A 16,428-nucleotide genomic window follows, 5' to 3' on the forward strand; every position below is an offset into this window, starting at 1 on the left:
TGACAATAGGAATATTTTGGTTAAACCGTCACATTATTTGTTCTTTAAACCCTTGTGAATATGCATGTGAAACTTTATCAAATGCTGGTTTGCACAAGTAACAATTAGGTTCAAATTATGAATTTCTGAATGGATCTGAATCCATTAGTAATTTTTTCTTCCTGTTGCTTCAGACCTAAAAGATATTTAAAGAATTTGTTGTTGGTTTCCAACATTGTCGATTTAGAAGAAGATCTTACAGGAATTGTTTGGGTGCACTACCCCTAACCCAAGCACATATGAGCTCATGCCCCCATCTGCTGGTGAGGACAGTTAGTGCAGCAGGTCTCTGCTCATGGCTTAAAGTTGTTACATATGCCTGTTTTTAATTGTGTATCTTTCCTCGTTATTGCCAATAGTAAATAAGTATATTAGACAGGCAGTGATATTTCATCAATACAGAAACAAAGCTGCATCAGTACAGCCGCCAGCATATTGTAGTATAGCTTTACTTGGATTTTTGCAAAATAACGTCCTTAACTCAGTGATGTGTAGACCCTTACAGTTTCACTGGTCACCTGTATTTAGTTTTCAGGCCCTTAGCTTGTTTGGTTGTAAAAACATGAGCAGAGCCTTTGGCCAGCACCTGCGGGCTGCTCGGAAGTGCCCTGAAATAGATGGCAGCCAAGTGGTAAACAACAGCATGTGGAGACCGCATTGAGCAAGAGCCACAAACACAAGGCCACAAATCATTTACAACAATGCTGCATGTTCGTGTCACCTCACACAATTACAAGGTGTTCAGCTAATCTTGGAGCTTTCAAGTCACGCAGTACTGTACCAGTGTACTGTACTGTCAGATTATCTGCAATGTTTCACTACTTTCCAATCAACACTCTTTAATTAAAGGATCCAAGTATTCTTTATTTAAAGCAAATGCTGGAGTTTTATTATGATTAATCGTTAATGGTGCTACTATTAAATTACTATAATACTTTTTCTTTTTATAATTCTTTTTTTTTTTTTTTTTTATAATTTACTTTTTTTTTCATTGCAAACTGAAAGTTCACACATCACAAATTCACTTTTTTAGTGAGTGGTGTAGAAATTGTGCAAAATATTGAATTGATTAAATATCAAATGCATTTATTTCACTTAAATGTTCATTTATGTGTAAAATAATAATTATTAATACAATTAAAGAGACCAATATAATAATAATAATTGTTATTATTATTACCATTAGTATTATTGTTATTATTATTAGTATATTATATATTCATTTCTATATTATTATTTTTTTTTCAAGATTTTGAACACCCCCCAAAAAAAATGTATATTGACAACTGTTATTATTAGTTGCAGCACATGTATTTTGACACATGAAAATGTTTTTTAAACTTTCATTGGCATGTGAATATTTAATGCATTGCTTAAAATTTCACTGTCACAACCTGAGGGGTTGATTTAAAATGTCCTGTCTCTAAATTAAGATTATTTCGAATATTCCGGCCTTTGAAAATGCGTCCCATCCTCCATTGGCCCAGCCTTTGTGATCTGTAATTTTAATCGCACTTCTTTCAGTGGCTCCATTGTGTGGCTTTTCATAGAGGAAATTCAGCTCAGAATAGAATAGGCCCTCATAAAATCCACTTCCTCAATTCAGCTCTCTGCCGAGTGTGTGTGAGGAAATAAGGCCCCTTTCATGCCCCCACATTCCTCAGAGGCTCTCAGAAGTCCAGGTAAAGGGTTATCGCTATGGTGATGGCATTTGGCACATCTATTTTCAAGCACTCAGATTTAAACACTGGTGGGTGTGTGTGTGTGTGTTGGAGTGTTTGGTGGGGGTAGGGTATTTGTATGTATTTCTAAAGTCTGCCCAGTGCCTGCTGCAGAAATAAACTGCAAATTAGAAGCTTAATCTTTGGGGATCATTTTACACACATGGCAGTCGCTCCTGCGTCAAAGCGAGTGTGGAAAGGTGGGGGTGAGGATGAGATGGGCCGTCCAGTCCCGGTGCTCTCTTTCTGCACTGCATTGAAGTGAGTTAGACAGCCTCTGCCATCTGCCCCCAGTCACTCCAACTGTTTGGGTTCAGCATGATATAACTGTTATATGAACACCAGTTTGCTTTAATACTGTGTCAAAGCTAAAAGGATAGTTCTGATATTAACAGGATGGTTGTGTTCTTATGTAATTCAGAATAGACCAGGATACTGTATAGGACAGTACTTTTAATAAATCAGATTAAAGAAATTGCATAATATAATACCTGAAGTACATTAATTTAATGCCTGTGTGAAATTGATCAGTGTATGACATTATAGACAGACAGCTCCGGTACCGACTCTCTAAAATCTCAATGAACAGGCATTACCTGAAGGATTCTGCAGTATGTGGTGCCGTGACCCTAGCATTAGCTAGACAGTTTTCTGATATTCAGGACTTCATGTATTTAAAGAAATTTATAGTGAATTAAAGACATGAATATCTGTCTGTCACTCTTTCTATATGTCTATCTGTTGCTGACTCTGTCTGTCTTTTGCTCTCTCTGTCTATCTGTCATTTTGTCTGTTTATCTGTTGCTGTTTATTTCGGTCTCTCTAGCCGTCTCTCCCTCTGTCTCACTATCTTTTGCACTCTATATCTTAGATTTACATTTAGTCATTTAGCAGATGCTTTTATCCTAAGCGACATACAAATGAGGACAATGGAAGCAATCAAAATCAACTAGAGCGCAATGGTATGCAAGTGCTATAACATGTCTTAGTTATCTTAAAACAGATTGTGGCATTTCTTGATGAGGGGCCACAAAGTAGAATATGGCTACTTCACTATGCAAGATTTGAAATATCGTTCTGTCTGTTTCAGAAATTCAGGCACGGCAGTTCCGCACATTCATTAAGGATCTAATATAACTGTGTGCCTCCTCTACACCCCATCCTCCTCCAGTCTCAGAGGCCTGTGCTGCACATGCTGTGCCATAAATCAAAACACTGAGCATGGCTTTGAAAGCTGAAATTAAACTCTGGATAACTGCTTTCAGGCAGCTATGTACTTTTTCTTAGTATTTAGAGTGAAGAAAACCCTCTGATTGCTCAGAAGTACCCAGTACTGTCACATTGCTAGTGACAGTCGCACACTGTGAAGTTATAGCGTTAAGTTGTGTGCAGGGGAAGAGGGGTGTACCAGGCTTCAGCTGGCATTGGCATCCCAACACTGTGCAACTGAGACCTGTGGAAAATTGATGGAATGAAAACATTATTATTCCCACAAATGCAACAAATTTTGCCAGATTCAACAATTTGAGTGTCAATAAGAGCAATACACCATGAGTATTTCCAAATCCTAGAGAGTCAGTGCTCTTGTAGTGGAAAACTATCTTCTAAAGGTTAAGGAGATCAATTTGATAGGTCATGGCCGTGGATGGATGACCCCCATACAACGCTTTGATAGCTCTGGAATGCCATAGTGTTAATTGAAGACTCTGTGTGGTGCTGGAGTGTCTGGGATGATGGGAAGGAGACAGGTGTGAGGAGCCTGGCTCCTGTCAGTGCAAGAACATACTCAGCACCTGCAGAGCCATTGAGAGGCTCGGGCACTGTTACAGCATGCCGTAGAACAAGCTGGCTGGCATAAGCAGGCAGACAGGTGTGATTCTGGAGCTGAAAGGAAAGGCACTGAATGAACACTCCTTGCTCATAGGATTTCCCATCAATGAACAACTCTGCTGGTCTCAGCGAATCCACTCATATGAAGAATTGACAAGCCCATCTCTCCTTTAGCACCCAGAAGCTGTTTCATAATGCAGCCCCACAAGATACCTCCAAAGATAGGCCATGACTATGGTAAATACACTGAACAAAATCATAGGCGCAACACTTTTGTTTTTGCCCCCATTTTTCATGAGCTGAACTTAAAGATCGAAGACTTTTTCTATGTACACAAAAGGCCTGTTTATCTCAAATGTTTCTAAATCGGTCTAAAATGTGCAGTTTTATCTCAAAGCACAATGCCACAGATAACGCAAGTTTTGAGGGAGCGTGCAATTGGAATGCTGAGTGCTGGAATGTCCACCAGAGCTGTTGGCCGTGAAATGAATGCTCATTTATCTAGCATAAGCCGTCATCAAAGGTGTTTCAGAGAATTTTTCAGTACATCCAACCGGCCTAACAGCCGCAGACCTTGTGTAACCACACCAGCCCAGAACCTCTATATCCATCATCTTCACCTCCAATATCATATGAGACCAGTCACCTGGACAGCTGCTGCAACAATCTGTTTACATAACCAAAGAATTTCTGCGCATACTATCAGAAACGGTCTCAGAGAAGATCATCTGCATGCTCGTCTTCCTCATTGGGGTCTCGACTTGACTGCAGTTCGTCGTCGTAACCCGACTTGAGTGGGCAAATGCTCACATTCAGTGCCGTCTGGCACTTTGGAGCGGTCCCAAAGAGGCCCATTGTGTGCCATTCAATTAGGTTGCAGCATGATCGGGTGCGAGGGCCCGTTCATCGCTGCTTGCAGCTTTAATTTTAAATTGTTCTGCAGCAGAGGACAGTAAAGTCCTAGACTTCCCTAGCATCATGACTTCTCAAGCCCTAGGATTCTTCATAATACTTCATACAGTGTGTGCTTGATCCCATGTTGATGCTCACATGGTTAGTTTGGCCTGTGAAGTGGAGCACAAGGCCCATCTGCTGGACAACATCATGATCATTGCTGGTCATTCATGGCCATTTTTATTTCAAATAAATTTGTATTGCTTTACGCTATGCATAGTGTATTATTAAAGGTAAATGCAAAATGTAGTTTATCCATAAAAAAATGTATTAAACCATGAAAAGTTGCATCTGAAACCATACAATAGCTTTGTGTGAAGAACCAGAATTAAATCTTTAAAGTTGAGCTTATCTAACAAGGCGTTTTAAAAGTAAACTACCACACGTAAAAAACAACAATAACTGCATGGTACAAGACATGCTTATGAATAGCATCACTTAAAAACTAGCTCTGTGCTTCGACTGAAGAGACATTTATTACAGTACAGTAGGTCAGGAGCAAACTGAACACGAAACATTGGTGAACCTAACATTTGATTTACAGCCAAAAAAAGATAACAAGAGTTTATGTAATGGAATTCAGCTAAAATTATTAGGTAGAATATTTAAGAACAGATAAAAGAGAATAACAAAAACAAAGTAGGGTAATAATAACAAAAAAGAACATAAGATAATAAAAAAAATTGCAATAGAATTAAGAAATAAGGCTTTGATCCAAAGAATATTCAGATTTATAATAATGGTGGGTTTGGAAAATGGTCGTCTGCACAAAAGCACCATTATGCCACGTGTTGGCACACGTGAACCATCCACCAAGACTTGTCACGGCCTGAACTTCAATTAAAAAAGATAAGGACTAGAATTTCTATCTAAAGCCCTGGCTGTGGTGCAGCCGTAGCATGCTTGTGTACATGAGCCATAATGGGAGTAGTGCTCCTCTGGGAACACAGGTTTGAACTCAGCCTATGTCACTTTCCATACTAGATATCTAGTGTGCTAGAATACAGTCTGAGTCAGAAGCATGCTAATCTGGTTCTGAGGTTTCTTGTTTCATGGAAGATAACTTAATTAATGTTCTATTTGCAGCGGGTTTGTTTTCGGCCGAAGAATCGGCCTACTCAAGAATAAGTATTTCATTACATGTGCTTGGAACTGTGCATGCATTACTTCTCCTCCAGTGGCCTGCCTTTGCACTAGATGAGGCTAATGGTGTAAGCAGCAGGCAGGCAGGCCTCCTTCTGTACCTCTGCCCTGGCCACAGAGGAATCTTGATGCGTTTGATATTCTCCTAACAGCTGCCAGAGACAGAACAGGGAATGCTGGGATTGCTATGTACAGCTGAAATGTCAGGAGGCCTCTTGTACAGCGGGTGTTATTTATAAGGCTTAAAGGAAAGGGGAGAAGATCTGCTGGGCGTTAGAGCTTAGTTACGCAAAGAGATCAGCTCCATTACCACAACTTTTTTTCTTCTTCTTGAAAAGTTCATTGGTTTATTTGTGCAGATAAAATGTAAACATGGCACTGATTAATGCAGCTGTCTGTCAATATGACCCACAGACCACGATGTGTGAATTTCTGGAAAGATAGCCATTGAATAATTTATAAACCCAGACACTAGGTGTCACTATAACTTTTTAGTTCTCTGTTTTCTAGTTCACACAGGTATAATGGGCGATAGACTAGCAGTTAAAAGGGTCATATGGCATTACTAAAAAGAACATTATTTTGTGTATTTGTTGTAATGTAACGTTTTTAAGCAGTTTAAGGTTAAAAAAACACATTATTTTCCGCATAATGTACATTATTGTTGTTCCCCTATGCCCCGCCTTTCTGAAATGGGTCGATTTTTACAAAGCTCATCATTATGAAAAGCGAGGTGTACATTGATTGGCCAGCTATTCAGTGCATTGTGATTGGCTGAATACCTCAAGCATGTGACGGAAATGTTAAGCTCCTTATCATGGGGCCTTCAAATACTGCTGTGAACAATGGGGGGCCTTGGAGTCACAATAGTTGAGAACAATCAGTATATAGACAATAATTGGGCCGATGCCATTGTCATTTGTTTATACAGCGCATGCTAATTTACAAATAAAGAACAAATGGATAACTGATTTAGAGTGATTTTTTTTTTTAAAGTGTAGAGCAGTATGCCATTTTTTATAATTACCTATGATGAGTTTCCTGAGGTCAGTAGATCAAGATGATCTAGTGTGCACTTTTTACTTGAGTTGTTGTTCAGTGACATGACTCATCAGTGCTATTATTCTTGTAGTGCACCAGTTGGGCATCGCATGACTCGAGTATGAAGTTCATTGTCGGTTAGTTGGAAACTTTCTAGAGCAGAGAGAAGGCTCTGTGCACTCCATAGACATTAATGTTTTTATGCTGTGAGTGCAGTGCCCTGGAACATTTTTTTTATTTGTCCTATTACTCCACTCCCCAAGTGCACCCCTTGAACCCTCGGGAGCCGAAAAATGCAGGGGCCTGGCCCTCTAAGCTATCTTCCCTCTCTGACTTCCCTCTCTCTCCTTCCTCTTCACGTCAACAAAGTCTTGATCGAGCAATTTGCACTTCATCTGTGCACTGGCTAACTTTAGCCTTTCTGTTTGGGGGTGGGAGGGGGCTTCCATTCCCATAATTCAGCTTGCTCACCCATACGGACATTTGACACAGCTGAATCCCCCTCCCCTCCGTATTGCTGAGTTCAACCCCTTGCTCATCAGGAGAGGACAGGCACAGAGAGAGAGAGATAGGACAGGACCGGGAGGCAGACCCCAAAGGGGCTCATGTTTCGCAGGGCTGGGAACCTGTTGGCTATGGACTTGAGTTGAGATTTTGTGTTTTGTAGTTTCGAAAGCAAACAGGAGGCTGGCGGCCTGGCCGCTTTGGTACAATGCTCCTGGATTCTAGCTGTCACAGTAGCAGGCACGATTCTAGGAATTGCTCGGTGCGCCAAGACACATCCACATTGCATCCCTGGACAAAGCCTGGCAAATGAGAGTTTTGAAGTGAGCAGACCACTGGGAAAAAGAGTGTTCGAGGGACATTGGCCAGAACGGAGTTGTCTGCGAGATCTTTAACAGAAGCTGATCCTCCTTAGGACATACTGTAGGAGTAGCTTGTACATTTTCATTTTTTTCTCGTTTCCTACTTTTTGATTCCTTTGATATTGCCAATATGATGATCAAGGAGGCCTCGTTAAGGGAGGATCCCGACTTTCGGGGTGAACTGGCCTTTTTGGCCCGCGGTTGTGACTTTGTTCTTCCATCACGGTTCAAAAAAAGGCTCAAATCTTTCCAGCAAGCCCAGGTCAGTAACCAACCTCTGTAGTTCAGCAAAGAATGCCATTTCTAACTCTCACATGCCAGACAAGACAAACTATTCACAGGCAGATACCAACTTGTTTATTAATAGGACAGTGGAAGGGGGTGAGGCTGGGCAGGAATACAGTGTCCAAGTGTTGCATACAGGAGCTTCAAAGAGGGGGGAGGAAGTGGATGGGCCAGGCTCGAGCCACAGCTGCTCTCTTTAATACGGGCATGCAAGGCCTGCTCCGCTTGCAGTGGAGTTCTCAAAAATTCAGTCACATTTCAACAGCCCTCTTTCTCTTTGATTGACAGTAAGACTCTGCTGTTCAGAAATAAGCTGCCTCAGGTGTGCACTGTGACTCTAGGGTTTTGCCCAGAGACCAGAATAAGAACAGTATGTCAAGACTATGTATAGAATGTGTTAGACATTTCCACAGCTTGTTATTAGAAGTTTAACCTTGGTGCTGGAAGGTCCCTTTTGAAAAGAATGAAGTAAATAGACATCAGCTGTCAGTGTCTGGTCTGTGAATTAGACTGTATGCATACAGTGTTTTGGATCATCATGTGACATGTCCCAATCATTTATCCAGTCCACGAAGAGCTTAGTACAAATCACTCTCATTCACCATTAGATCAACGAGAAATAAATATACCCTGAAATGAAGTCTTTGGCTTGTTTTGGTGAGGGCACCAAGGTTAGATGGAAAATGCTTGTCTTATTTTTGCTGAGGAGTTCTTGTCATCACATTGGCTGGAAAATTGATGAGGCTGTCTATTGTTTTACTGTTTTTTTTTCTATATTTTACTGCCGTCTTTTTAATCCACATCACTTCATTATTGTGAATATGTTATCAGAATGAGAGCCAGCCTCCTCACACAGCAAGTACTGGGGGAAAAAAATCACACAAAGATGATTAAGCAACTATCTTTAGCACCATGGAAAACTTTAAAGACAATATTTACTGTACTTTAAGTTGCATATTCCTACATATACTTCAGATAATCTAAAGAGCTTGGAGATGATGCTGAAGTAAACACTTATGAGAAAATGAGCACCTAATATAAAAAAATATGTGCTGAATTTTCTCAGTATTCTCAATACTAGTCATTCCTACTTATCCATCTTGTCATGCAAATATGAACATGGTATGCACACACACAATATTACCAGTGGAAAAAAAAAAGCTATGTTGTGGTTAGCTTTGTTTGGATGGTAAGAACACCTCATGTGACATCCGGATGGTTATTCATCATTTGTCTGTACGTTCCTATTAACACCATTTGATTCAAGCACATCTTCAGCTGAATAAGCTTGTCTTTTGAGATCTGTTTCAGAATATCTTCCTTTTTAGCTGAACGTCAAAATACAACTTGGCCTAAAAAGTTGTCAAACCAATGGTACTTTCTCTAACTGTCTCTCTCTACAGATCCAGCCTGAGAAGAAACCTGGAACACCTCCTCCAGCTCTAGCACCTGCACCCTCTTCGCCAACCCCACGGCCGCCCAGCCCTCCGCCAGCCAAAGTGGTGGCCCCGCCCCCACCCCCCTCCATAAACATTCCACGCTTCTACTTCCCCAAAGGCCTTCCAAACTGTGCAGCCAACTATGATGAGGCCATTGCCAAAATCGAGGCAGCCTTCACAGAGTTCGAGGAGGAGAAAGCTGACATTTATGAAATGGGGAAGATAGCAAAGGTGCATATGAATTGTGAATGGATTATTCATAATGTCTGAACTGTTCTTAGTAGTCTTTGATTGAAAGTTCTGAACATATAAACTGACACTTGTTTTACAAAGTCCTCATCCGTTGATGTGCTTGGCAAATTGCATTGCCATGATGGATGCCATCTCATGATAACATCCTATTTTATATTATCATTGTTTGAATATTATATAAACAGTATCATAAAATGAAGAAATATCAACAGAATAACCCATTCTGACATTTACATTCTAAGAATCAGATGTTTGGACCCTTTAAAAGATAGTATTAGTGTAACACGGTTTATTTATAATTTTTTTTACAGAATTTAAGTAATATTGTTATGTAATAATAAGTGTTATACACTGTTTGTATTTATTTTTGTGTCTAAACATGAAAGTGAATAAGGCTTCTTATGTCAGTGCCAAAAAAAAACAGCTTTTTCATGCATGTCTTTTTGCAGGCATGCGGTTGTCCCCTCTATTGGAAAGCACCAATGTTTATTTGCGCTGGTGGCGAGAGGACAGGTTTTGTTTCTGTTCACTCATTCATTGCAACATGGAGAAAGTAAGTGTCGGCACACATACAGGATCACTTTCCATCAAAATAGATGCTTTTGTATTTGTAATTTTGTATGGCATCTGATCGAGTTTTTGCCCTTATTCTTCTTCACAGGTTATTACACAGCTGCTATGATGATGCATCCAAGTTTGTTTACTTGCTGGCCAAACCGGGCTGCAATTACCTGGAACAAGAAGATTTCATCCCTCTTTTACAGGTCAGAACATTGGAACAGTGCATTTAACTTTGAAAAGTACTTCCAGGACTACCTGTATTTCTGCAGGGTTATTTACTTAAAAGTAGATATAAAGTCACGATAATGAATGAAGTCTTCTTGTCTACGTAAAGAACCTCTTGGCCTGAACTTCAGTCTTATAAACAGCATGATTTGTGGTGTTGTGTGTCTGAGTGCTCAAAGCCAAGTGTGACCAACGCTTGACACATAGATATTGCACAATATACCTTTAACAAACAACACACAACAGTTTGCAATGTGCAGATTACAAATGGCTGAAACAAACAAACATATATATGTTATATTTTATATTATATATTTTCAAACTGATTGTCCTATGTTGGATCCCACGAATGTTGGAGTCTATATATACATAGTTTATAACAATTGATAAATTAAGTAAATTCTTTACGTAGGCTATCAGAAGTAGCTTAATAGATTTAAACCGTTAGGTCAGGAGTCATCTCACTCTTTTGTGTTTTTAGGACATCGTGGACACTCATTCAGGGCTGACGTTTTTAAAAGATGCTCCTGAATTCCATTCCCGGTACATCACAACAGTAAGTCACTTTATTAATGGCTCAATGACACAGACAGGAGCTATTTCATGGGGATAAGATTACAGGAATTGTGGTTTTGCTGTCATTGGAACACACCGCTAAATTCTTTGATTGTTTTTAAACATCGCTCCACAGCTATTTTAGTGTCAGCTGCTGTCAACAGGAACATGACTTTGCTTTGTCCTGAGTTAATTGTCAGCCGGACAACTGGAATCTCTATTTGTAGCATTGCTTCAATATTTCAATTTTGAGTTTGAAGGCTTGTTATCTTTCAGTGTTTATGGTAAATCAGATCCAGCTATTTGAGCTAAGCTGCTGGAGCATCAGAACAGTGAGATGTGAAGGCCAATGCGTCTGTCTGTCTGTCTGTCTGTGGGACAGCTGCAACACGTGCTGCGCAGGGGGTGGGAAGGGTAATGCGTCAAAGTGGCCTGACATCACGGAAACACGGATGCCACCAACAGGCCGCTGAGCCTGGTTTTGCACGAGCCCATATTTAGACACTTCCTTGCTCTGGTGCACTGGTTGACACACCAATGAGCACCAATCTCTCCATGAAGACTGATCTGCCAAGAAAATGCATGTTAATCCACACTGATGTCACTGTTTCTGTTAGAGTCTGAAGCATGGGGCCTTTGTCACCACAGGGCTAGATATAACTCAGTATGGTTAAGTACAACCAGCCACTAGACGACTGTACCTACAGGCAAATGGAACTTAATGGATAGAATGATCAGCCCATAAAGGAATGGTTTAAGAAAGAAATGGAAACTTTTGTCATCATTTACTCTTCTACCCTCGTGTCATTACAAACCTGCATGGTTTGAGATTTCAGAGCTGTAATAGATGGAAAAAAGTAATGTCTTAAATTTAGTTCTGTTCCTCGCACAAAGCTGTCATAGGACTTCAGTGAACTTGAATATAGCACACATGTCATGTGGGTGGCTTTTAAGGTGCTTTTTTTTCTTTTGGAGCTTGACAGCTCACAGTGTTTTGGATCATCATGCGACATGTCCCATGCGATCATTTATCCAGTCCACGAAGAGCTGAGTACAAATCACTCTACTTCACCGTTAGATCTACGAGAAATAAATATAGGTGGAAATAAAACTAAACAAATCCCCTGAAATTAAGTCTTAGGCTTGTTTTGTTTGTTTGTTTGTTTAGGTGCATAATAATTGTATTTTTTTTTAGATACCATGGTTAGTATGATGTAAAATGTGAGGAGATCTTGTAACAGCTTCAGATACTTTTTTGGATTATGTCCAAAGTAGTTGATTCTTATTATTATCGATTGTTCAGTCATGGAGTGTTTTCAAACAGAAAGAAATTTCTTTGCACGTCAGTGTTGGAGTTTAAGCAAGCACTTTATTCCTTTCTTCTTTTTTTTTTTAAGTAAAAATAACTTTTTGACATCCTCAGTTCCATGATGTCCTCTCTCTAACCTCCAGGTGATTCAAAGAATATTTTACACAGTTAATCGCTCTTGGACAGGCAAAATCAACATGACAGAGCTTAGGAGAAGCAACTTCCTCCAGGTGAACACCATTATTGCCACCATAACTTTAGGCTTTCAATGCCTTCAATTCAATTTCCAGAACTTGAAGGAATTGCATCAAAAGCCACTTTCTCTTTCACACCAGACTCTGGCCTTGCTGGAAGAAGAGGATGACATCAATCAAATCACAGATTATTTCTCTTATGAGCACTTCTATGTTATTTACTGTAAGTTCTGGGAGCTGGACGCTGACCATGACCTCTTCATCGACCCCAAGGATCTGGCCAGGTACAACGACCATGGTAAGTACACAGTGAACTTGTTTTTGCTGAGAAAACTTGGGTTATATTTGATCAACATTTAAAGTATAGTTCACTCAAAAAGTTCTGTCAGCATTTACTCATTTTTGGGTAAGCTATGCATTACATGAACTCATTTTGTTACTGTAGAGGAGTCTCATTCAGTTGTCCACAGACTTATGGTACTGAGAACTGACTTTTGATGTGTATCTGCTTTGTGTTCTTCTTTGGAAAGCCTCATCAAGCAGAATCATTGAGAGGCTGTTCTCAGGAGCTGTCACAAGGTAGGAGCTGCTGAGGAGGAATAAAGTGGTATCTTTGAGTTTTGGGGTGGCATACATGTGACTTATGATACAAGTTTCTTTCTTTCAGGGGAAACTCGGTGCAGAGAGAAGGAAGAATGAGCTATGCTGAGTTTGTTTGGTTCCTCATTTCAGAGGAGGACAAAAAGAACCCCACAAGGTAATTAAACAGATGTATCAAACATGACAGACTGGTAATTGATATAAATGTGAAAATATAAATATTAGATGAAACTTGAACATAAAAATAGAAACTGAAGTACTAAAATTGAAATAAATTATATATTAGTGGTTGACCGATATCGGGTTTTTGACATCTGATGCTGATATCTTGGAAATCAGGGGAGTTGATATGAAGCCGACATAATTATTATTTATTTATTTATTAATATTTAAGAAATTTGAAATCATTTGACAATGGATTAAAAAAGAAATGTGTAAAATAAACAAACTTATACTTTAGATGACTTTAGATATTTTTCACAAATACATAAATATTTAATAAAAATAGAATTTAAGAAGCAGTAAACACTGTATCCAACAGGACACTCAGTATTCTGGGAAGTTTGTGTGCATTGGGAATCATATTTTTCAAATAAAGCCAGGGTAACCCTAAGTTTGTGAAATTAAATGTTCATTATCCATTTAAAGATTTGTTTAAATGATGTAAATGTGGATTTGCTTAATGTTGACGGCAAACAAGAAAGTATTATAATGTTTGCCTTTCTATTACTACTAATATAAAAGCAATCGTTATAATACTTTTTGTATAAATTAATTCCATTGTTAAACCATTCTGATTATTAGACAGACTTCTATCCATATAAGACAGAACTGTTAATGATGACAGCAAACAAGAGGGAGAAGTTAGCACTGTTCTCAGCGCTGTCAAAATAAAAGTCCCGCCTCTACTACATCGGGCAAGCAGAAAAACGTATTGGACGATATTTAAAAAATTGGCAAATTTCGGTCAATATATCGGCCGTCTCTCTCTCTCTCTCTCTCTCTCTCTCTCTCTCTCTCTCTCTATATATATATATATATATATATATATATATATATATAAAATGACAATGAACACAACAAAATTACTTAAAAATAAATTTAAAGGAAGACTGGAAATAACACAGTTAAGAACATTTGCCTCTAAAAAGTGTTTTGATTTATTGATAAATTAATTTATATGTTTAAAAAAAAAACATGCCATGTATGTCCTCTGGAATACAGATAGGGATAATTATTTCCAAATTAGCACAATAGGGATTAGGACGCTTAAGCCTTACTTAAAATATATTTATATATATTTATATATTTGCATTTTATGACAAAATATAAAAAACCAAGGATGGTAGTATAAACTCATTAGAATTTTGAAGTGTAAAAAATACCCCAAAAACTTATTTTAGTTGCAGTATATCTTTATAACGTTATCTCTCTCTGTGTTCAGTGTAGAGTACTGGTTCCGATGTATGGATATGGATGGAGATGGTGTTCTGTCCATGTTTGAATTGGAGTTTTTCTATGAGGAGCAGTGTGAACGTATGGAGGGGATGGGCATTGAACCACTGCCTTTCCAAGACCTCCTGTGCCAGATGCTGGACCTAGTTAAACCAGAATGCCCAGGTAAAGAACCAATTCTGATCCTCTCAGTCATATCACCCAAATGGTCATTCAAAACCGGAAGAACATGAAGCTACCTCTAAAGTAAAAATAACACTCAGTCATAATGGAAAGTCATAGAAGCATAGTCATTCTGCAAACGTAAAATCGGAATTTACTTTGAATAAAAGTGGCTGGCCAGTGAATACACGAATGTGTAATGTAAAAAAATGGCATATATTGGCAGGTAAAATTACTCTTCGAGATCTGAAGCGCTGCAGGATGGCACATATATTCTATGACACATTCTTCAATCTGGAGAAGTACCTGGACCATGAGCAGAGAGATCCCTTTGCAGTGCAGAAGGTCAGAGTTTGTTGGGTTTCATCTTTGCCCAAATCCTGTTAGAACGTTAGTTGGTGCGTTCTGTAACTGTATGCATGTGTGTGTATCAGGATTTGGATAGTGATGGTCCAGAGCCCTCAGACTGGGACAAGTATGCTGCCGAAGAGTATGAGATTCTTGTGGCAGAGGAGACGGCCAATGAACAGCTACGAGAGGGGTGAGTCAATGCACTCTGTAATGGAATGAATTCGCTACAGAGTTCATTGCATTGCATAGAGATGAGATACCATCTATATATGGTTGAACTTCAGAGCAGCATAAAGCGTAACTGTTGCATGCTTGCTTTTGCAGATCTTTCGACGACGATTACGAGTCCGATGAGCTCACAGTCTCCACAGACATTGGAAATAAAATGAATAAGCTGGTCATATCTGATTTATCGGGATAAGTTGCCATCTTGGTCTACACACCATGACGTTTTACGGATAACCACCTCACCATATTTTCCCTCCCGTGTCAAAAAGGGAAAACGGTTTTCTACATTTCACGACATTTGCGTGTGTGTGCATGTGTGCAATAGAACTAATTCTAAAACCAAAAGGCTTCAGACACCCACGAAAAGGCTTTATGTGCAATATGTCTTAACGTGTAAATGTAAACTCATTGTTTTTCACTCTCTTACTGATGGTCACATCCACTCCCCTCAAACTAAACTGCCGGCTGGTTCCATCCACCCTCCACAACTTTAGAAAGAGTTTAGAATGTGCTTTAATGTGAGTGAATCTATATATAATGCTGCCATATATTTTTAAAGGGTGGGGAGGGAAAAAAAGAGAGACTTTATACTTGTGTGGCACGTAACGTAACAGAAACTTGTCCTCTCGGACTAAATCTGAAATTTTAGTCATGAGATCTGCACATATCATGTGCTATGCTGTGTTGCACATTATGTTTAAGGGATATGGCAACGGTGCAAACGTGTTGCTCTCAGTGGTCACTGATGGTATTGCATGTTGTTAATGAAAAAAAAAAAAGACAAAAGTTTTGACTTTTACAGTGTTTGATCTTAACTAAAGATATCGAACCTACATTTACATATTTCCAGATTAACTGACCAGGACAATGACTTGAAAGTGCTTTTTGGTAATGTCCTTTCTCAACCATTATAATATGTTTTTATCTGGGTTTTAAAATGAAATTTAAACATTATATATATATATATATATATATATATATATATATATATATATATATATATATATATATATATATATTCATCATGCTTTTCATCCTCAGTGTATAGAGACATCTATCCTATACTATTTTGTGTATGTATTTAATTCTCCTGTAATCATGTAAAGAGAGCTGTAAAGCACTATTTATTTGGTGTAACTCACTGTTTAAGTTTATATAGAAGATCCCAATCCTTCTGACCCCTAGTTGACCACTCAATCAAGCCAACATTCAGTCCAC

The 16,428-nt window shown here is 38.9% G+C and overlaps 1 protein-coding gene across 2 annotated transcripts in view; it reads left to right on the forward strand.

Moving 5' to 3' along the window:
• LOC113116485 (serine/threonine-protein phosphatase 2A regulatory subunit B'' subunit alpha) overlaps nt 1-16,036 on the forward strand; it is a 72,131-nt gene extending 56,095 nt beyond the window's left edge. Inside the window, exons 1-13 of one of the 2 annotated variants that reach the window (XM_026284687.1) lie at nt 6,836-7,856; nt 9,283-9,549; nt 10,020-10,123; nt 10,232-10,334; nt 10,838-10,912; nt 12,364-12,450; nt 12,556-12,712; nt 12,945-12,993; nt 13,082-13,171; nt 14,459-14,634; nt 14,858-14,976; nt 15,066-15,172; nt 15,307-15,970. In XM_026284687.1, coding sequence (XP_026140472.1) covers nt 7,725-7,856; nt 9,283-9,549; nt 10,020-10,123; nt 10,232-10,334; nt 10,838-10,912; nt 12,364-12,450; nt 12,556-12,712; nt 12,945-12,993; nt 13,082-13,171; nt 14,459-14,634; nt 14,858-14,976; nt 15,066-15,172; nt 15,307-15,403 — 1,563 coding nt within the window. In that variant the 5' untranslated portion in view covers nt 6,836-7,724 and the 3' untranslated portion in view covers nt 15,404-15,970. Of the gene's footprint in view, nt 1-6,835; nt 7,857-9,282; nt 9,550-10,019; nt 10,124-10,231; nt 10,335-10,837; nt 10,913-12,363; nt 12,451-12,555; nt 12,713-12,944; nt 12,994-13,081; nt 13,172-14,458; nt 14,635-14,857; nt 14,977-15,065; nt 15,173-15,306 lie in introns of those variants that run through there. The other variant, XM_026284679.1, reaches the window with a different exon arrangement.
• The last annotated feature ends 392 nt before the right edge of the window (nt 16,037-16,428 follow it).

This window comes from Carassius auratus, chromosome 2, assembly GCF_003368295.1.
Source record: "Carassius auratus strain Wakin chromosome 2, ASM336829v1, whole genome shotgun sequence".
NCBI lineage: Eukaryota > Metazoa > Chordata > Actinopteri > Cypriniformes > Cyprinidae > Carassius > Carassius auratus.